Raw genomic sequence first — 20,767 nt, 5'->3', positions numbered from 1 at the left:
CCCGCTAAGAAGGGGGGTGTGGCGAGATGGACCCCGCTAACGAGAGGGGACAGGATGGATCCCACTAATGAGGAGGGGGTGCAGGTTGAATGCTGCTAATGAGGGAGGACAGGATGGATCCCACTAATAAGGGGGGTGTGGCGGGATGGACCCCGTTAACGAGAGGGGTGCAGGATCGATCCTGTTGACAAGGAGGGGGTGCAGGATGGATCCTGCTAATGAGGGTAGTGCAGGATGAATACAGGTAATGAGGGGGTGCAGGATGGATCCTGCTAATGAGGAGGGGGTGCAGGGGAGAGACAGCTAATAAAGGGGGGTGGGGGGATGCAGGATGGATCTGGCTAACTAAAGGGGTCCAGGGTGCAGCCAGCTAATAAGAGGGGTGCAACATGGACCCAGCTAACGAGGGGGGTGCAGGGGAGATCCAGCTAATTAGGGCGGTGCAGGATGGACCCAGCTAATGAGGGAGACCCTGGCTAGAGCCAGCTAATAAAGGGGGGTGGGGGATGCAGGATGGGTCTAGCTAATGGGGGGGGGGCAGGATGGATCTGGCTAATGAGGGGGATCCAGGGGAGAGTCAGTTAATAAAGGGGGGTGGAGGGTGCAGGATGGATCCAGCTAACCAAGGGGGTCCAGGGTGCAGCCAGCTAATAAGAGGGGTGCAACATGGACCCAGCTAATGAAGGGGATGCAGAATGGATCCAGTTAATGAGGGGGGTACAGGATGGGCCCAGCTAATGAGCGGGGTGCAGGATGGATCCAGTTAATGAAGGGGATCCAGGCTAAAGCCAGCTAATGGGGGGGGGTGTTGTAGGACAGATCCGGCTAACCAAGGGGGTGCAGGCTGAAGCCAGCTAATAGGAGGGGGTGCAGGACAGATCCGGCCCCGGAGGGGCTCTCGCCAGCCCGTGGGGATGCCAGTGAGGAGGCAGCACCGCCGGCAGCCCACCCTCCCCCCCATCCCTACCCCTTTAACACCCCCCCACACACCCCCCAAAACGGCGGCGTCGCAGCAGTTCCCCGCCGGGCCGCCAGGGGGCGGTAGCGGCGGCGCGGGGGGTCGGGGCGCCGCTCTCGCGCGGCGGCGCGCGCCGCCTTTCTCTGGTGGCGGCCCGGGCTGGCGGGGCGGGCGGCGAAGATGGCGGAGCCGAGCGGCGGCGGCGGCGGCGGCGGAGGGCCCGGCCCCGGCGGAGAGGGTGAGGCGGGGCCGGGCGGCCCCGGCGGGGCTCTCATCCGCGTCACGGTGAAGACCCCTAAGGACAAGGAGGAGATCGTCATCGCGGAAGGCGCCTCCGTGCGCGAGGTGGGGGCGGGGGCGGGCCCGCGGGGGGGGGGTGTGGACGGGCGAGGGGGGGGCCTGGCTTGGGGGTGAAGGGGTGAGGGGAGCTGGAGGGGCCTGGCTTGGGGGTGTGGGGAGCTAGAGGGGCCTGGTTTTGGGGGGGTGGGAGGCTGTGGAGAGCTGGAGGGGCCTGGTTTGGAGGTGGGGGGCTGAGGGGACCTGGAGAGCCCTGATTTTGGTTGGGGTGAGGGGTTGTGGGGTCCTGAAGGGGTCTGCGTTTGAGGTGAGGGGCTGATGGGGCACGGAGGGGCCTGGTTTGGGGGTGGGAGGCTGAGGGGATCTGCCAGGGCCTGTTTTTAGGGGGGTGAGGGGCTGAGAGGACTTGGAGAGGCCTGGTTTTGGGAATGGTGAGGGGCTAGGGAGCTGAATGCAGGGGCTTTTAGGGAGGGACCTGGCTTTGGGGAGGGGTGAGGACTTTCGAGGTGGAGTGAGCGAACCGGGGAGCCCTGAGAAGTGGGGGAACACCGCTTTGGGTTGGAGGTGAGGCCTAGAGGGACTTGGAGGACTCTTGGAGACCTGGCTTCGGGTTGCGGGGGGAGCTGGGGCGGCCTTTGGGGCACTGCTGGCCTTTGGGGCACTGCAGGAGCCCAGCTTGAGGTGAGCTGGGTGACCCGGGTGAGGACAGGGGCTTTGAGTGGGGAGGTGACATTTGAGATGAGGATATTCTTGGTGGAGAGGTAGTGGAGATGGTGCTGGGTGTAATCCGTGGGAGGGTTTGTGGGTTGGTGATGTGGGGGGCTGTGTGTGAGGGGCTTGGAGAGTGGCTGTGGGGGGAAGAGAGCTTTGGGATGGATGGTTGCTGTGGGGAGAGGGGTGTGAAGGATTGGGGTGGGGGTCTGGGGGCTCAGCCGGTGGGCTGGGTTGTGCGGGGAGCGGGAGGGAAGGTGTTCCTTGAGTGGTTGGTATGGGAAGGGCGCTGCAATGGGGAGAAGCAGCTTTGGGGGCAGAGCCAGATGAGTGCGAATGGGGCTGCCTCTGGGGAGGCAGCTGGTATTGTGGGTCTGGACGCTGAAAGGCAGATCCCTCGGGTGAGAGGAGAGGGGCTGCGCAAGTCTTTGGGCCAAAGGTTGGATGGAGTGGAGGAAAGGGAACATCGGCCCCTCCTGCGAGGGAGCTTCACAGGGCACGGTGGCATGGGGTGAGCAGGAAGGGGCTGGAATTTGCAAGGACTGGCTCAAGTGCTGTCGACGTAGCTGTGCCCACTGGGACAAGGTGTCGTCAGCACAGCTCTTGGCTTGCTGCACGCTTTGGTCTGGGGTGTGGGGCACGAGGTTGTGGTGTCAAGGACCTGGCAGAGATCTCTGGGGAGCAGAGTCGAGGGGTAGGCAGGGGCTTCTTCCTTGTTGGCTTCTGAGAACCCGTCAGTGTAAGTGCAATGTTAAGTGACGGCTCTGTGCAGAGGAGGGCACGAAGCTTTGTGACCAGGATGACCTGGGGCTCAGGGCTGTGCTCTCCCAGGCATTGTTTTTGAGGGTTCTGGTGCGGAGGCTGCAAGCTCCTCTGGGACAGGTGTATGCTTCTCTTTCCATCCTGGCCTTTCCCTCCAAATTTCCTCTAGTTTGTGGCTTCCAAATGCAAGCCTTTTTCCTCGCAAATCAACTTGGGAATGTCTCAGCTGGGCTAGCAATGACAATCTTATTGGCAGGTGTTAATCCCACCCCATCACACAGTAAAGAAGAGGTGTCTGTGTTACGTGGCGTGGCATGCTCACAGGGAATTCGGTTGCAGAAATAGGAATTGGAGAAGACCTAGTTTATTTCCATTGGCTGATAAAGGATTGTTCCCTTTTCCATGGAGCTGTGTCCTGTATTAAATCAGAGTTGGGCTTTCCGTAGGAAAAAAAAAAAAATCAAATGAGCAGAGACAAAAAAAGTTCAGTCATTCAGAGAATAAATGGTGTATTTGGATTAGACCTGAAAGACACACTTGGTCTTGCTTTGGAAGCCTTCAGCCCTTGAGGTAATTCCTCTGTTCTTTCTGAAACTTACTCCACATTTTGTAAGTGTAGAGGTTGTCTTTGGTTTTTTGTTTGTTTTTTTCCTTAACGCCTCAGACATCCTCAGCAACTGGTGACTGAATTGGTACCTGCATGGGCTCATTTTGGGTGAGATACTGGAGGACTGTCAGTTCCTTATGTTGTTTGCATCGTGGATATGATATCTGGAGTATTACCTTTAAATTTCTGGTCTCAGTCCTTTGCCTGAAAAATGCTTTGTTTGTTTTTCAGTTCAAAGAAGAGATTTCCAGGCGGTTTAAAGCCAAACAGGATCAGCTGGTTCTGATCTTTGCCGGGAAGATCCTGAAGGATGGAGACACGTTGAATCAACATGGGATCAAAGATGGGCTGACTGTACACTTGGTCATTAAGACTCCACAGAAGTAAGAAACTGTTTCATCTTGGGGTCTGAGGGTAAATGGATGATGCGAATAAACCGTGGTGGAGCATTTCTGCCCGATTGGCGACCAAAGCGGAGTACTTGTGTGAGGCCTGAGTGCTGTTTTGGTGCGTGTGTGAGTCTGGCAAAGGTGATCTGGCAGGAGAATTCTCCCAGGCCCTCTCCCTGCCATAGCTTTGCCATCCAGCTGTGAGGTTTATTGCTCGGCCTGTCTTCTCCTTAGGTTACACAGCTGTTTAAGTTTTTTGGCAAGTACCTGAGGGGGGTGACTCTTCTTTAACACAACTTGTGTATGTGACTTTGTGTATTTTGAGCCTTTATAATTTAGTAATCATGAAAGAACTCATTGGAACTTGATACTAGTTCTAATAAAGATAAGTGGCTCTTGGCAGAAATTACTTTCCCAATGAATTTGTGTTGAAGTTGAAACTAATACTCAGTTTTTCTTTCACTTACTATCATATGCTTTGCTCTAAGCCTGTGCTCGTGCTCTCTCAGATGCCACGGGAGGCATACCGCCTGTGCAGAGCACTATCTATGGGGCAGAGCAGTGTTTCTGTATGGTACCTATAGGCATGTCTGCATGGGCGGGCACAGACAGGTGCGTCCCTCAGTGGGAATGTGCAGAGGCTCGGGCCGTATGACCACGTGCACACAGTGGTGGTTGTTAGTGCAAGTACAGTACTGAGGGCGCACCCCGTGGTAGATTCCGGTTTGGACTCGCCTCACTTGTGTCCATCTGCACCATGTAGCTCGGCCTGAGAAAGTGATGCAGGACTGACTGCAAGGTCCTACAGGGTTAGGCTTTTCCCAGTGCTGTCCAGTGGAGTAGTGGGCACAGAAGGCTCTTAGGAACAGCGGCTGTCATTTAGGTGCAGCAACGTCTTGTTGATTTCAAAACTCCCTTTTGCAACCGTTTCTTGGGCTCCTTGCTGCAGTCTGATCAGAATCCCGGTGAACTGATGGGGCTGTGGCTCTTTGTGCAGTTCAGCTGTCCCCTGGGAGAGCTGCCTTACTGGCTTAGTCAAGATTAGTGCTTTTCCCCCCCTTCTGTTTTTTTACAAAGACAAGCATGTGTATTGTCAGCTTCTGCAGGAAGCCTCTCGCTGGATTCTGCATCTCCAGGTAGCCTGATAGTCTGATGTCTGATTTACCGCTGTCTCCACAGCAAACTGTGGTACTTGTGAACCATTTCAAAGGGTAAACAAGAGAGCTGTCCTGGGTTGCTCATTTTTTTCCCCACTAATAGTCATAGATAAGTGCTTACTGAAGATATTGCAGCCTCTTCCTGTGCTGAGAGAAACCAAGTGACCTTTCTCTGGCTTCCTTCTTCCTTTTTTGTTCAGCTTCCTATTTGCTTTGTTTCCCCACTCTCTGCCTCCCTCTCTGTGGCTGCTGGTTTTCAGCAGCAGTCAGGTGAGTCTGGAAAGTGGACAGGGACCTTCAAGTTTGATTTTTAAAGTTCTAGAATAAGAATGAAAAAGGAATCGGAGTTAGAGAAAGGAATCATTCTCAGTTTGGGAAAAAAAAATCAAGAAATCATTGTTCTTATTTACTTGTTGGTGGCGTAATAGCATTATTTGAGGCGAGTAAAGTGAGTTTTGTGGTCTAATTTCATGTGAAAGCTCTTCAGTGCTAGTCCAGGACTCACTGTCATGACTGCAGATGCTTCAGAGAATCTTTAAAGGTTCTCTTTCAAATTCCTGTAGAAATCCCGAGGAGGAACTGTGATTACAAGGTACTAGCTTGGGTTGGTGTAGTCAATAAAGCCCATGTCCAGCATCTGCTGCGCTGTGGCTTATGGCACAGTATCTGCATGTGTGTATTAAAAGAAGCTCTAGTCAACTTGTGTTGGATGGAGAAGCCTTGTAAGCGAGATATGGCCAGTGGCAGAAATGTGAATTCATAGCCAAGCTGGCCAGAAACATTTTGTAGCTTCATGGGGCAGATGCTAGCTGCCTGTGCCTCAGTTTCCCTATCTGTAGAGTAATGCTGATCCTTATTTTTGCCCCCAGGAGCACTGATAGGAATATTCAGTGCATGGGAGGATTTGCAGAAAAGCATATTCTTGTTTACCCCATGCACTAGCCCTGCTGTAACCTCCTGTGGTTTCTGTGGGAGCAGCAGGAGGATTTTCCTGTTTGGAGCAAACTCATTGCTCAAGGATATAGCTGAGGTAAATAGTTCAGTGTGATTCAAGGAAGAGCTCGGGGTAAGACCAGTCAAGCCACTTCTTGTGGGCCAGGATAAAATGTCCAGGTCTGTTATGCATCAGGATGGGAGGCAGATTCCAGCAGATGGAAGGCATCTGGGAGCACAGCTGTGCATCCATGCAGGCAGGAATGGAAGCAGCCAGGGCTGGCTGCTGTGGGGACAACAGGCTCAGGGGAGGCTCAGTCAGTGTGGGGTGCACCGTCCTGTGTCCCCCACAGAGGACTGCTCACCGTTACTGAATCTCAGGAGTTTAATGCCGCCTTCTGTTTCTTTGCAGGGTCCAAGATTCAACGTCTGCTGCTTCTGCCCCCAATGCTGCTTCTGCCCCCAATGCAACCCCTTCTTCTCCCGCTGCCCCGTCTCAGCCTTCCACATCCAGCAGCGCCGGTTCTGACACAGGGAGCGGCAGCAGACGGAGCAGTGGGTCAGGGACCATGGGAGGTCCCGGAGATGGAGGCCCTAATAGTGCTACATCAATCCTGTGTAAGTGATGGCTGTGAGAAAGCGTGACGCAAAAGAAGAATTTCCTAGGATTAGACCAAGGAGTCGGGGTTCTTGACCCCTGCGGTCATCTCTGCTTGCTGTAGGCTTTGCATGAGTTGCTTCCACTGGCATACCTCAGTTTTCCTGCTCAGGGTGATGCCAAAGCCCTTAGCGAAGCATGTGTCGGGGGTGTCCTCCCTCAAGAGCTGGCTGCCGTAGGAATATAGGATACCCTGAGACTAGTGTGGGTACAGTTCAGCTGATGTGCTTGTCCTCTTTTTGCAGCTGCCGACAGTTAGTGACTCACGCCTCTCTCCCCGTGTGTTGTTCCCTCTCCAGCTGGCTTTGGCGGCATCACTGGGCTGGGCAACCTTGGGATGGGCTCTGCCAACTTCATGGAGCTCCAGCAGCAGATGCAGCGGCAGCTGATGTCCAACCCAGAGATGCTTTCTCAGATCATGGAGAATCCCTTGGTGCAGAACATGATGTCTAACCCTGACCTCATGAGACAGATGATCATGGCTAATCCCCAGATGCAGCAGCTCATGGAGCGAAATCCAGAGATAAGCCACATGCTGAATAACCCGGAGCTCATGAGGCAGGTGAGTCAGCACACCAGGGCCCGTTTAAAGCATGTTCAAGAGCATCTTTGTGGACCAGCTTCAGTGCCTGTTCTCCAAAGGGAGTGTGTGAATGCCAGATCAGTCATTTCAGAGATCTCTTCCTTCCTGCTCTAAGCCCCCCACAAACAGATGGTGGTCTCGAGTTATGTGAATACTGATTACTCCAACCCACATACTTGCAACTCTTATCTACCTTTCAGGGCTATTGAATCCATCATGTGTTGGGCAAAAAAGGATGCTGGGATCCTTTTGTGTGTTGCATGCATGGCTACTGAGTTCTGATTCAGAAATAGGAGTAAAAGCAATCATGGAGAAGTGAAGCTACCGCAAAAAGCGTTTTATTTCTCTCTCTTTCTCTTGATGGATTAAGTATAGATACAGAGCTGTACAGTCAGTATTTTACTACCTGTATCAGCAGAGAGCACCAGTCATAGGCTGGGATCCTAGAGGTTCTTGATTTTCTATACAGTCCCAGAACAGAGAGGACCCATGCCCTAGAGGACTGGCTGTCTGGAAGACCAAAGGTTCATCAGAAGTGAAGCATAAGGGATGAGTGAGAGCCTGAGTGTTAAATAGCCCTTGACAGGACTCTGCTGTTCCCCCGGGAAGACTCGTCAGGAGGTCCTTCTGGGTTGTTGCTGAATGAGCTTAGTTTCCATCTGCTGCTTAGTTATCTTTTTCTACTGTGTCAGCCATACATGAAATTCCAGAGCTGCAGGACTAAATTGTGAATGATATGTACTTAAGCAGCTCCTCAAATGAAATCTGGATGTTCTTTGTGCAGGGGAGACCCATCAGAAGCCTGGAGAGGGTGAATTTCTTGGTTTTCTTGAAATGGGAAGGATCCAATCTCTTCCACCTTCTCAGTTTCTGAATGCAGTCCATCTACTTTGAGTGGGAACATATGGGTGTTAAATGTTTGGATGTCCTGATACTGCTTAGAAACAAAACAATCTCATCTAGCTGAATTGAGGTTGAGAAAGGAAGAGAGCTGAGCAAGGATGGGAGGAGCCAGGATCCCTGGGCTCTCTTTGCTTGGATAAATGATCTCTCTGCTCTCTGGCTGTGAAACGGGTTTAATTATACTCTTTCTTCTGGGAGCTGAGATTTAACTCTTTGAGTGCTTGGCTGGTAGATCAGTACAATACCACTGGGCTGCTAACCAGTCTCTTGACCCACTCTGGTCTTCCATGGTGCACATGGGCCTGAGCTTTCCACATTTTCCTCCTTTTCCCAGACAATGGAATTGGCTCGTAACCCTGCCATGATGCAGGAGATGATGCGGAACCAGGACCGTGCTTTGAGTAACCTCGAGAGCATTCCAGGAGGATACAATGCCCTGCGCCGGATGTACACGGACATCCAGGAGCCCATGTTTAGCGCAGCCAGGGAGCAGGTAAGTGGGGTGTAGTCTGCTGAGCGTAGGAAAGGGGTCTTTCCCTGACCCCCGTGCTAACGGAGCAGCTTTCCCAAAGCATGGTTGTTCGTCCCCGCCCGCTCTAGATGACGAATGCGGCCACTAGCAGGAGAACGTTGTGCAGTGCCTGTCGTCTGCTTTTATTACACGGTTTGGTATATCTGAGCAGAGACCTGCCCTCGCTCCTTTGGTCTCTGAACAGGCTGGATGCCAGCCATTGCCGCTGTGAAGGCCCCATAGCTTCGTTAGCGCAGCCCTCTGCTCTCAGCCCGGCTTACTCTATTAGCTCAAGCCTGACGCCTTTGGATTGGAGCTGGCTGAGATCCAGCTGGCTTGAAGCACAGGAGGAGTGAGCACAGGTCTGTCTGCAAAAGGCTGTGCAGACATACTCCAGTCTAGCATTACCTACTGGTATGTCCGGGTGCTGATTTTACATGGATGTTTTGAAGCCCTGTATTTGGGAGCCAAATCTAGGGCTGTGGCCATTTCTTGAGCCTGGTCTTTTTCTGAGCAAGGTGTGTTGTGGATTACAGATTTCTCAGGAGGCGAACTGTGGCGCGTGTTTAGCAAATTCTGGACCTGGATGAATATGATCGGCTGTTCCCTAACTCTTAGAGTGGTGGGGTTAGTCTGACATTCTCTACTGGGGCTTACTGATTATAGCTATTTCTTTTTTCTTTTTTCCTAGTTTGGCAACAATCCTTTCTCTTCTTTGACGGGGAATTCTGATAGCTCAAGCTCTCAGCCTTTGCGGACGGAAAACAGAGAGCCGTTACCGAACCCCTGGAGCCCCACGCCCCCTGCTTCCCAGAGCCAGGCACCCAGCAGCGAAGGGAGCACTGGCTCAGCAACCACCCAAAGCACACCGACTGTATCCAACCCCTTTGGGCTGAATGCTGCTAGCATTGGGGCTGGTACGTAAGAAAGAGAGGAACCAGAGGGTGCTACTGACTGAAGAGTTCGCCCAGGCTTCCCTGGAGGGTGGTTTCCTCTGGCATTTGAGTGTCTGTCTGTGGGTACTCTCCAGATGAATGATTCTAGCCCAGTTGTGAGTGCAAATGGGGTATTTCTTGTGTGCCTGTCAGAGGGCTACTTTGGGAAGTCCAGGTCCCTGCAGCCCTCAAGAGCATGGAAGAGTGGCAAGCAAAGTGCTACCATTGCTGTCCACAACAACGTTCCCTGTTGGCCAGGGGATGAAGTAAAGGCATTGTTGTTAGATATCATGTTGTATTTCAGGCATTGCAGCAGTGCTCAGGCTTGTAAAGGGTTTTCATTTGCCTTCTCTTCCCATTCCCCTTGCAGGCATGTTTAACAGCCCAGAGATGCAAGGACTCCTGCAGCAAATTTCTGAAAACCCTCAGCTGATGCAGAACATGATCTCTGCCCCTTATATGCGGAGCATGATGCAAACTCTTGCTCAGAACCCGGACTTTGCAGCACAGGTAAAAGTGTTGCAGTTGTCTTTGATTGTCAGGCAGGTCGTGAGCACAATGCTTGTGAGACAAGTCTGCTTCTATATCCTCTTGCAGAAACCAGAGAACTGAGTGAATATAGCCAGTTATGTTGTATTTCTCAATAGCTTGAAGGCAGTCGCAGTACTGAACCCTGTGTCTTAGCAGAGCCCCTAATAAAAAAAGGTGGCTTTCAAAGGGACATGGGAATGGCCCTTCTCTTTGCCCGTGGCCAGGTGGCCCCAGATCAGCACTGCTGCCAGGAATTGAGCTGTCTTGTTTCAGTCCCCATTAGCATTAGGGGAACGTGTTGAAAGCCCAGGGAGGGAGTCAGGGGTATGACTGACTTGATCTTCATGGCTTAGTTAAGTAGGGTTTAACAGCCAGTGGCAGCAACCCTCTGACCCTACCTACGTGTGCTGTCTCTTGCTAGATCATGGTAAATGTCCCCCTCTTTGCTGGGAATCCACAGCTTCAAGAACAGCTCCGCCTTCAGCTCCCTGTCTTCCTGCAGCAGGTAAAGGCCCCTGTCTGGCCCTGTGCTGCTCTCAGCCCCCAGGCTCCAGAGCTTTTCCGTCCTCTGTAGGAAAGGGAGTATCTCGGCCGCTTAGGCAAGCGAACTAGGAAGCATGTGGGCTTGGGTGGTTTGGGCTGTGAAAGAAGGGGGTTTGCACAGGGGAGAGAGAAAGGAAGAGCTTATTTAGACAAGGTAATCTAAATTAAGTAATCTACCTAAAGGTGGACTTCAAATTAGACTAGTTAAGCTACACGAAACCCCTGTGTGGACAGTCTCTCACTGATGAGTTTACAAAAATTAAAACAGCTAATTGTGCTAGAGCAGCTGGTTCACTCAGGTAAATCAAATAAAATCACTTTAATTCCAAAAGCATGTGCCCCCAGTTCTAATCTGATTCACCTGGTTTGTTTAGGAAATTTGATCTAAATTCTGTGAGTATCTCAGATGAGCCCTGCAGTCTGGAGACTTGAAGGAGGAACCAGACTCGCAGGTTTGCTCTGGCTGCAGGGCGAGAGGCGAAGCTCTGTGTTAATTGTTGTTCAGATTTAAAGCTGGTGGATCTCTGGCTGCCGACGCTCTCGCTGTTTGGTACCGCTGTGTCTTTTTGCCTTTGTTCCCAGATGCAGAACCCAGACTCCCTCTCCATTCTCACCAACCCCCGCGCCATGCAGGCGCTCCTCCAGATCCAGCAGGGACTCCAGACGCTGCAAACGGAGGCCCCAGGACTAGTGCCAAGGTAACAAGCGCTTCAGAGTGGGTTTCTGCAGGCGGAGCTGACATGCTTGATACCAGCAGGCAGACTAGATGTTGATTCATCGAGGAGATCTGCTTAGGGCACCCTGTCATGGGGACTTCTCTGTGTGTGTGTGTGCCTGCAGGCCTCTGTGAGTTCCAGCTAATTAGAACTTTCTGCTTGTTTGTACTTCACGCGGGAAGTCCTTGACCCTTTCTTTTTGGAGACAAGGTTTGGAAACCACTTGGTCCCTCCCCCATCTTTTGTTTGCCGTATTCAGTATTGGCTGAACTCAAGAATTTTATCTCTGGAGAACAGTATGAGATGCACAGCCACAAGGTTGGGTGGGTCCGTTGGGGCAGACTGGTCTGCTGGCAGCGCTCAGGCCTTCTGCTCTCTGGGTCACGTTCAGTCTCTGCAGTTCCTTTCAGGCCTGTGCCTCTGTTAGAATTGCTTACTCCCAGCACCGTGTGTGACCAGGATACAAACGCAGCCGGTTTAACTGACAAAGCTGTCCTGTAGCACGGGCCTCGGCGAGGGCCAGCCTGGCAGAGCCTGCTGGTTACCGTGCTGCCTGGCACTCGGGGGACACCCAGAAGTGCCAGCTTGCCTCTGAGCGTGCCCTGCCTTCCTCTGCAGCCTCGGCTCCTTCGGCATGCCTCGAATGCCCCCGTCCTCCACAGGAGGAAGCACAATCCCGGAGAACCCTGTTCCCTCCGCTTCGACGCCGGCCAGTGCCTCTCCAGCTGGGGGTGGTAACCCCCAACAGCAGCTCATGCAGCAGATGATCCAGCTGCTGGCCGGAGGAAGCTCTCAAGTATGTAATGCCCAGCTGCATGCTGATAACGCTTCTGGGGAGGGACATCCCCAGGGTGAGCTAGAGGCTGTTCCGATCCCACCCCACTCTAGGGAGGCAGTCCCCAACAGGTTTCTCTTGGCTATGGTGCTTTATGCTAAGTTTGGTGTCTCAGGCTGGCTGGTTCTTTGGGGTGTAGTAACCCTTTGCACAGGTTTGAAGCGAAGAGCGCCATGGATCCTCCTCCCAGTGCTGCTCTCACCGTAGGTACAGAACTTGGACGCACTGTGCGCAGCGTGGCTGCTCTGCCAAAGCCCGTGGCAATGGGGGGAGTATTTCAGTCACTTGGGGAGCCTGGAGTGTTTCAGTATGCCTAAAGCTGAGCTCGGGGTCCCAGCTCAGCCGCCGTTGCTGGCCCTGCTGGTGTTGATCTCTGCTGTCTGACCCTAAGGTCTTTGTCCTTTCCCTCTGTAGGCGCAGAGTCCTGAAGTGCGATTCCAACAGCAGCTGGAGCAGCTGAACGCCATGGGCTTCATTAATCGTGAGGCCAACCTCCAGGCGCTTATAGCTACTGGTGGAGACATCAATGCAGCAATTGAGAGACTGCTGGGCTCCCAGCCTTCCTAAACTCTTGTCATGCTGCCCCGCAGATGTCAGCACATGCATCCATACACATGCACCAGGGGGATCTTTCAGGAAAGCCCACCGTCATTTTCATATCTGACAGCTGTCCATGTATTTAAAACAAAAAATGATACAGCTTAACCCCTGACCTTCCTACTAAGTTAAGATTTCATGTTGAAATGCTCTTTAACTGGCTTGTATGTGGATTCCAGTTCTCATCGTGGCCACAGAGACTTCAGATGTGTATTTTTTCCTAAATATGCCCTCTGTCTCAGACACTCTTCTCTCTCTCTCTAGATGGTAGAGGCGATACTTCTAGTTACTTACCTGAATGATTGTGTTTTGAGTAGCTTGATTTTAACTGTACATGATTCCCTCCCCTAGTCCTCCTTTCAGGCAAATATTTAAAACTTGAGCCAAGTTTGGTTTTTGGTTATTTCTCCCAGCGTCCTATTGGGAATGGATCAAAAGGAAAAAAAAAAATTGAAATGACCTGGAAATTTCTGATGTCATTTGTCTTAATGTTCCATTGGATGAACTGAGCCTGTGTCCCTTGCGTGCAGGTGCCTCTGATCTCCTGGTAGAGGGCTAATGTGCATGAAAAAGACATTTGAAGTATGGCCTCTTTACACTCTTGGGATGGTGTAAAGGAGCCTCGATGCCTTCGGGGATCAGGCTTGCTGTTCTTGAACTTGAGTTGAAAGTGCCGTGCAGAAGAATGTGTTCGAAAGGTGTGTTTCTGCCCCAGCAATTGAGTTCTTACGCGGTGGTGTCAGGGGTTTGGTGACTCTTGTGCTCAGTAGGCTCATTCCTGAAAGTGTAAAAACAAAAAAAGGAAATTGAAAAAAATAAGTTAACGATCTTTTCGCTTCACTGGAAAATGTTGAAGTTCATGTTATTCCCAGTTTAGATCCATCCTCCATTCCCTCCCCCCTCCATTTTGGTGTGTTTGAATGTTATGACTCCAAGAAACTCCCCAAGGACCAGCAGGGTGGTATCTTCCCAAGAGCCTCCATGGCTGTGTAATTTGCATACCATTTTTATCAAAGAAAAATAAATGCGCACAACCATCTGTCTCCCTGCACTCCATGTATCTTCCTTGATTGCCACATTTAAGCTGATTGAGTTCCCCTTGTTACTTGTGATTAATCTGCCTTGTCCCCCCGTGCTTACCTCTTGCAGATAGCGTGGGGCGTCCTTCCCCGCCTGGCTGGGCTCGCGTCCCTCTTGTGGCAGGAAACCTCCTTGACACTTAAGTACTTCAGGGAATGCTGCTGAAGGTTTGCCCAAAATCTGGCTGGCCCTAACCATGCCCGTTTGGAAGCTTCCTTTGAGTTAGGGACTCTCAGGTACGTGTAGGACAAACTACCAGCGACTTGGTGGTTCTGCTGTATTTGGATGACCTGATGTGTGGTGTACGAGAAACCAGCGCGTTCTTCTGCAGACCCCAGAGGTGTTTGCTCGCAGCTGGACGCTGCCGATGCCCAGGGGAGCCCTGAGCAGCTCTGCGTACAGTGGATTTTACCCCTGCTTTTCTGTAGGAAGCACAGTGCTTGCTGTTAGTTGGGTGTTAAGTATTTGTTTTGGTTTTTTAAGTTGGTTTTTTTGGGGGTTGGTTTTTTTTTTTTTTTTTTGGTAGGGGAGGATTAGGCAGCGAGAGAGGATGGGAGGAATCCCAGCGCTGCTTTCTTGTATACCTGTAAAACCTGCTGCAGCCAGCTTGCTTCTGCGTTGGAGATGGGATCTATCAATAATGGCCTGTGTTGTTGGAGAGCGTAGGTGGAGCAGTGGTTGCTTGAGAAAACACGGGAGTGCGTGCCTGCCTTTGTGTGTGTGCATCACGACGAGACTGGGGGGGGGGGTTTTGAGATGAGGATTCAGAAAGCCCAGCATTCATCTCTGCTTTTGGAGGCTGCGCACATACATGTGGATTTCTTTTTGCAACCTCTCCTCAAACGTAGAAAGAATTTGCAGAGTTGCGTGGCCATGGGTACTGGAGTTCCTGATTGCCCTGGCAGGCTCAGAGATCTGTCCTAATGTTGCTCGCCGGCCCCTTTGCACCTAAAAATGGGCTTATAAAAAGGCCTGTGTGGTCCTTCGTGATCTCTTAGGTTTGGCGGATGTCCTTTTCCTGTGCTGAGGTCTGTTTATCTCTGCGAAGGCTCTGTCCCTGTGCAAGCCAGCTCTTGCAGAGCGTGCTGTGGGAGGATGGGGTAACCAGGTATGCGAGAAGGAGCAGAGAAGGCGGCTGGTGCTGCTGGGGCGTGGAGCTGTACCCCCGTCTCTGCCGTAAGGTTGTGCTCCGTGTTTGAACCTCTTTCAAAAGCAAAACTGGTCCCAAACCCTGGTGTTTCTGGCTAGACGCAGTCCTTCCAGCTCCTTCCTCGGAGTTCGCAAGATGTGCTGATGTGGTGTAAATTACACCAACGCGAGGGATGAGTGTGCGTGAGAGGGGAGCGGGTGTGCTGCTTGCTGGCAGGACAGAAGCTTCTGCCCTGTCCCTCCGCTTCTGATGGAGGAGGGACTTGAAGGGGCAGAGGGGGTCCAAAGCAACGAGCGTGCCGAGAGGGAGTGCTCCTTACGAGGCTGTGGCTGCTGTTGCTGTCCCGGCTGGGACCGGGGAGATGGCGCAGAGCGGGCGATGCTTCAGCATCGCTGGGGTGAGGCAGGAGCGGAGCTGTGCAGAGGCTGACTGTGAGCAGAGCTGGCTGGAAATACCTGCGTGGTGGAGGGATCCCGCTGGCGGCGTGGGCAGACTGCTGTCAGTTACAGAACAGAATTAATGTGCTGCTTGTGCAAGTCCTTCCGCGGATATTTTATTTCTTAAGCCGAGGTCCCTGCTTTTCCAGGGAGGGCTCTGGACAGTGGCACCCGTGTGGAAGCCACTCTCCAGTGCTTCCCATAGAAGGACAACGGTTGGCATCTGGCTGAGGGAGAAGTGAGGAGGGGGAGGTGCTGAGTCTTCACAGGCCACTCAGTCCTCAGTGTCTCGCTGTCATTTAAGCAGGAAAACATATTTCTCCTGTCTCTGCACATCGCAGCATCCGCCCTTATGTCAGTTTGAGATCATTCCTCACCTGCTGCCAGCCCACCAGCTAAGGTGCTAAAATAAAGATAACGGGGCAGCTTGCTATCTCAGCTTGCAGCCTCTGTTTGCATCTGATGTTCATCTGCCAGCCCTCCACCTTCCCCCAGGCAAAGCTGCCACCCTCCCTGCTCTCCTCCTTGCTGCGCCAGAGGGGCTTTCATAGGACCATAGAACGGTTTGGGTTGGAAGGGACCTTGAAGATCATTTCGTTCCAACCCCCCTGCCCTGGGCAGGGCCACCTCCCCCCAGCCCAGGTTGCTCCCAGCCCCGTCCAACCCGGCCTTGAACCCCTCCAGGGATGGGGCAGCCACAGCTTCTCGGGGCACCCTGCGCCAGGGGCTCAGCGCCCCCACAGCCAACGATTTCTTCCCAATATCTCATCTCAATCTCCCCTCTCTCAGTGTCAAACTGTTCCCCCTCGTCCCACGGCTCCCCTCCCTGACCCAGAGTCCCCCCCCAGCTCTCCTGGAGCCCCTTTAGGCACTGGAAGGGGCTCGGAGGTCTCCGCGGAGCCTTCTCTTCTCCAGGCTGACCCCCCCACCTCTCCCAGCCTGTCCTCCCAGCAGAGGGGCTCCAGCCCTCCCAGCACCTCCGGGGCCGCCTCTGGCCCCGCTCCACCAGGTCCATGTCTCTCCTGCGCTGAGGCCCCCGAGCTGGAGGCAGCACTGCAGGGGGGTCTCCCCAGAGCAGAGCAGAGCGCAGCAGAGGGGCACAGCCCCCCCTGGCCCTGCTGGCCACGCTGCGGGGGATGCAGCCCGGGGTGCCGGGGGCTCGCTGGGCTCCAGCGCACGGTGCCGGCTCGTGGATGGCTTTCCCCCCCCCCCAGACCCCCAAGTCCCTCTCGGCAGCGCTGCTCTCCATCCCTCCATCCCCACCTGCGCTGGGACCGGGGGTTGCTCCCACCCGGGTGCAGGACCCCGCGCTTGGCCATGTTGAACCCTGTGAGGTTCACACAGGTCCACTTCTCCACCTGTCCATGTCCCCCTGCATGGCATCCTGTCCCTCAGGTGTATCACCGCCCCACTCAGCTCAGTGTTGTCACCAAACTTGCTGAGGGTGCCTTCCATCCCACTGTCCATGTCACGTTGCAGATAAAGATGTTACGCAGCACCAGTCCCGTGCAGTGGGGTGAAGTGCTGAGCTCAGCGCTCTCTCCTGTTCCTGCCTGTGCTGGGCTCCCGCAGGCCTGTGGCACCGGTGGTGTTCCCACTTCTCCAAACAGGGAGGAAGAGCGGGGAGAAGGGCTGGCGGCAGGAGGAAGGGGCGGTGGGGTGGGATGCAGCGAGGCTGTGTCGCAGGAGCCGGGATGGATGCGGCCCCCCCCCCCCCCGGCTCTGCTCTCCACCAGCCCAGCGCCCGCTCACCTTTGCCCGGCCCAGGCTGGGGAGGAAGAGGCGATTTTGAAGAGCGGGGAGAAGGGAACTGTTTAGTGAAACATTAATCCCCGCCCGAGAGCTTTCCCTAATCCTGGGTAACGTGCGGCAAAAGCCCTCGTTCAAAGGAACAGCCGCGCTCTCGCTCTGTCGTCTCTCTCCCTCCCCGAGGAATTGCCCCAAGGTGGTCCTTGCTGACTGTTTCCTCTCATTTTTCTCTGATAAATAGAATTAATTCCTTTAAAATGTTATGGAAGGAGCAATTTCCTTGGCAGGTAGCGGTGAATCTGGCTGGTTGATTTGGAGAGATTTCTTCTGTCAAGGACTTATTTTCACTCCATTCGCCCCCCCCCCCACCCCCCCCCCAGAGGAGAACCGCAGCCGTTTCCCCCGATAACCGAATGTTACGCTCCCAACTTGGAAATCTTATACGCGGAGGAGGGAGATAGGGCAGGAAACCGACATCTAAAATTCTTTCATGAAACCGGTTTCGATGACTTAAGGTCCTTGGGTCAGGACGTGTCCCGTGGCCGCAGCCACGTAAGGAAGGGCGAGAGGTAGAGGAGGCTGCGTGATGCTCCTCGGCCTTTCTCCTCAATCCCGCAGCATTTCAGGGCGGATAAACCATGATTTGGAGAGCGGCTGGGCCGGCGCGTGACGTCCCAGCGGGACGTGACCATGTCACCGTTGGGTCCGCGTTCGCCTTGCTCTGACTTGGTTTATTTTTAATTTCTTCAGCGAGTCGATAACCTCGTTCCCTGCAGCTGCCCGCCTGGTCCTGGCCGCCTTTCACAGGGGTTTGCACGTGGGCGCAGCGCTCCCGGTTTGCGGGGTCGGCTGCGCTGGAGCCGACGTCTGTGCCCGGGGCAGGGCGGAGACTGGGATTTGTTGTTCGCTCCCGTTGACGTTGGAAACAACACAATCACAAGTCTTCCAGCCTGCCCCGGGGCCGACGGACACGCGGGACGGCCGAGGGTCGGCTGGAGCGCCTCGCCGGAGCTGCCCTGGGCAGAGAGAGAGGGAGAAGGGTGACGTTTGGGCACCTCTGCGTCTGCCCCGCGTGGGGTTAGGTTGGGGATGGCTGACGGAGCTGTGTTTGCACCCGCAGGCGCACAAGGGGCTGTGTCACCCGCGAAACCCGGTGGGTCACTAACATGCACCGGGAGAGGGTGCAGTTTGCCAGAGGGGCTTCGCAGCCCTTGGCCGCTGCTGGCAGCGGGGACACAGAGAGCAGCAGTTGTGCCCAAATGTCCCATCCCCACCAGTGCCAGCGGTGGGTCGGAGCCCCGGCTCAGCCCCGGTCTCCCGTTTGGGAGTGCGGGCTGTCGGCAGACGGCGCCAGGGACAGAGGAGAAGCCCTCCTGTTCTCCCCACACCGCTCCGGGAAGGGTCTCCGCTTTGGGCAGCTTTTGCGGTGCTGGGATGTTCGGTCCTGCCCTCCTCCTGTTTTCCTGGATGTCCTGGTGGGAATATCCCCATCCACGCTGCCTCGGTTTCCCTGCCCCGGGAGACGGCTCCTCCATGAAGGTTATTCCTGCCTTTTTTTTTTTTTTTAAAAATATCCTAGCAGACAGAGCAGTGAAATACGGAGCAGTCAAGGCTGCCGCCCCGCAGACCCCGGGCTGCCGCCGTCCCCCCACTCGCCACCACCCTGGAGATAAGCCCCCAGCACCCTTACGGAGGGGAGCGGGAGGAGAAGGCGGCAGGCGCCGGGGTGCTGGGGCTGCGTGGGACAGCACGGTGCGAGGAGATGCAGGAGCGCTGCTGGGGGGCTGGAGAAGGGGACGGGGCATCCCTCGGCCCCCGAACCGCTGCTGCTGTGGGCGACGGTTGCGGCAACGCAGAGTAGAGGGTCAGTGCCTTTGCTGTGTGCGGGTGCGCCCCGTGGCACAACATGCACACCCCGTCATGCGCCCCGTTGCACCGCACGTCCCACGCGCACCCCTACGTGTGCCCTACACCCTGTGCACACCCCATCACGCACCCCTCGCCCACCCCGTGTGCACCCCATAGGCCCCACGCACGTCCTCTCATGCGCCCCATGCGCGCCCCATAGACCCCATTGCACACCTCGCATGCCCTACGCCCCATGCGCGCCCCGTCATGCACCCCATGCACAGCAGACCCCACCCGCACCCCATAGACCTCATTGCCCACTTCACACCCCACGCACCCCGTGGGCACCCCATCGTGCACCCCACGCACACTCTGTCATGCACCCCAGCGCACAGCGCACCCCATGTGCACCCCGTTGACCCCATCGCGCACCTTGCACGCCCCACACCCCAGGCATGCCCTATCATGCACCCCATTGCACAGCGCACACCCTGTACACCCCGTTGCACACCTTGCATGCCACGCACCCCGTCACGCGCCCCGTGCATGCCCCGTCATGCACCCCATTGCACAGCGCACCCCACGCGCACCCTGTAGACCCCATTGCACACCTCGCACGCCCCACACCCCATGCATGCCCCGTCATGCGCCCCGTTGCACACCTCGCACGCCCCACACCCAGTTCACACCCTGTCATGACACCCTGTCACGCACCCCGCGCACATCCCCGTAGACCCCACTGCACACCTCGCACTCCCCACACCCAGTAGGGGGGTCATGCACCCCATCGCACTGCAGACCCCACACCCACCCCACGCGCACCCCATTGCACACCTCGCGTGCCCCGCACCGAATGCGCACCCCGTCGCGCACCCAGTCGCACCGCAGACCCCGCCCACGCCCCGTAGATCCCATCGCACACCCCATCTCACGCCCCATCTCATGGCAGACCCCCCGCGCACCCCACGCAGACCCCGCTGCACACCTCACACGCCCCACACCCCGTGCCGCCCCGTCATGGCGCCCCTCCTCACCTGGCCGCTGGTTGTCCGTCCTCCCCGACCGGCGCGGGAGGGAGGTGACGCGCAGGAGTTGGTGGTGTGTCCGGGCTGCCCGCACCCCGCCGGACCACCTCCTCCCCCCGCTTTGGGGGGGGGCGCAGCTTTGCCGGAGGGAAGGGAGGTCCCGGGGGTGTGACAGGGGTGCGCGTCCCCATCCCTGAGGCACCACCCGGGGGGAGCGCCTGGGCAGCGGGGCAAGGGGGGGCCGCAGCGGGGTCCCCAAGCCCGAGGTCCCCAAGCCCAGGTTGCCCAAGTTCAGGGTCCCCAAGCCCAGGGTGCCCAAACCCGGGATCCCCAAGCCCACGTTGCCCAAGCTTGGGGTCCTGAAGCCCAGGGTTACCAACCTGGCAGTCCCCAAGCCCAGGGTGGCCAAACCCGGGGTCCCCAAGCCCAGGTTGCCCAAACTGGGGGTCCCCAAGCCCGGGGTGTCCAAACCCGGGGTCCCCAAGCCCAGGTTGCCCAAGCCCGGGGTGGCGGCAGCCGCCGGCGCCTGGGAGCCTTATAGCGAGCCCGGGGTGGCGGGCGGGTGGCCTTGGTGACAGCGGAGAGTGGCAGCCGGGGAGGGACGGAGCGGGGAGGGACAAGGACACCGCGTGGCTTGGCCTGGGGGGGGGAGGGTGTCTGTGGCTCGGGATCGGGCCCCTCCGCAGCCCGCGGGGAGCGGTGTGTGTGTGGTGTGTGTTGTGTGGGGGTGTGGTGTGTGGTGTGTGTGGTGTGTGTGGATGTGAGCGTGCGCACGCGTGGAGCAGGTGTGTGTGTATGTATGTGCACACACGTGTGCACGCGTGGGTTTGTACGTGTGTATGTATCTATATG

The 20,767-nt window shown here is 55.6% G+C and overlaps 1 protein-coding gene across 2 annotated transcripts; it reads left to right on the top strand.

Annotated features, from left to right (window-relative positions):
* Nucleotides 1-1,138: 1,138 nt before the first annotated feature.
* UBQLN4 (ubiquilin 4) lies at nt 1,139-13,669 on the top strand (the record flags this gene model as incomplete). 2 transcript variants are annotated; one of them, XM_082496017.1, is made up of 11 exons in its annotated part: nt 1,139-1,303; nt 3,567-3,718; nt 6,227-6,432; nt 6,772-7,034; nt 8,293-8,451; nt 9,161-9,386; nt 9,775-9,914; nt 10,357-10,440; nt 11,061-11,176; nt 11,813-11,990; nt 12,444-13,669. In XM_082496017.1, the coding sequence occupies 11 exons, from the start codon at nt 1,139-1,141 to the stop codon at nt 12,594-12,596; spliced, it is 1,842 nt and encodes a 613-aa protein (XP_082352143.1). In that variant the 3' UTR covers nt 12,597-13,669. The 2 variants fall into 2 exon arrangements, with proteins under 2 accessions (XP_082352143.1, XP_082352144.1); XM_082496018.1 differs by lacking the exon at nt 10,357-10,440.
* Nucleotides 13,670-20,767: the final 7,098 nt, after the last annotated feature.

This window comes from Vanellus vanellus (genome assembly GCF_965231255.1).
Source record: "Vanellus vanellus genome assembly, chromosome: 27".
NCBI lineage: Eukaryota > Metazoa > Chordata > Aves > Charadriiformes > Charadriidae > Vanellus > Vanellus vanellus.
Note: the sequence above shows the minus strand (reverse complement) of the source record. Positions and strands in the feature narration are given on the sequence as shown.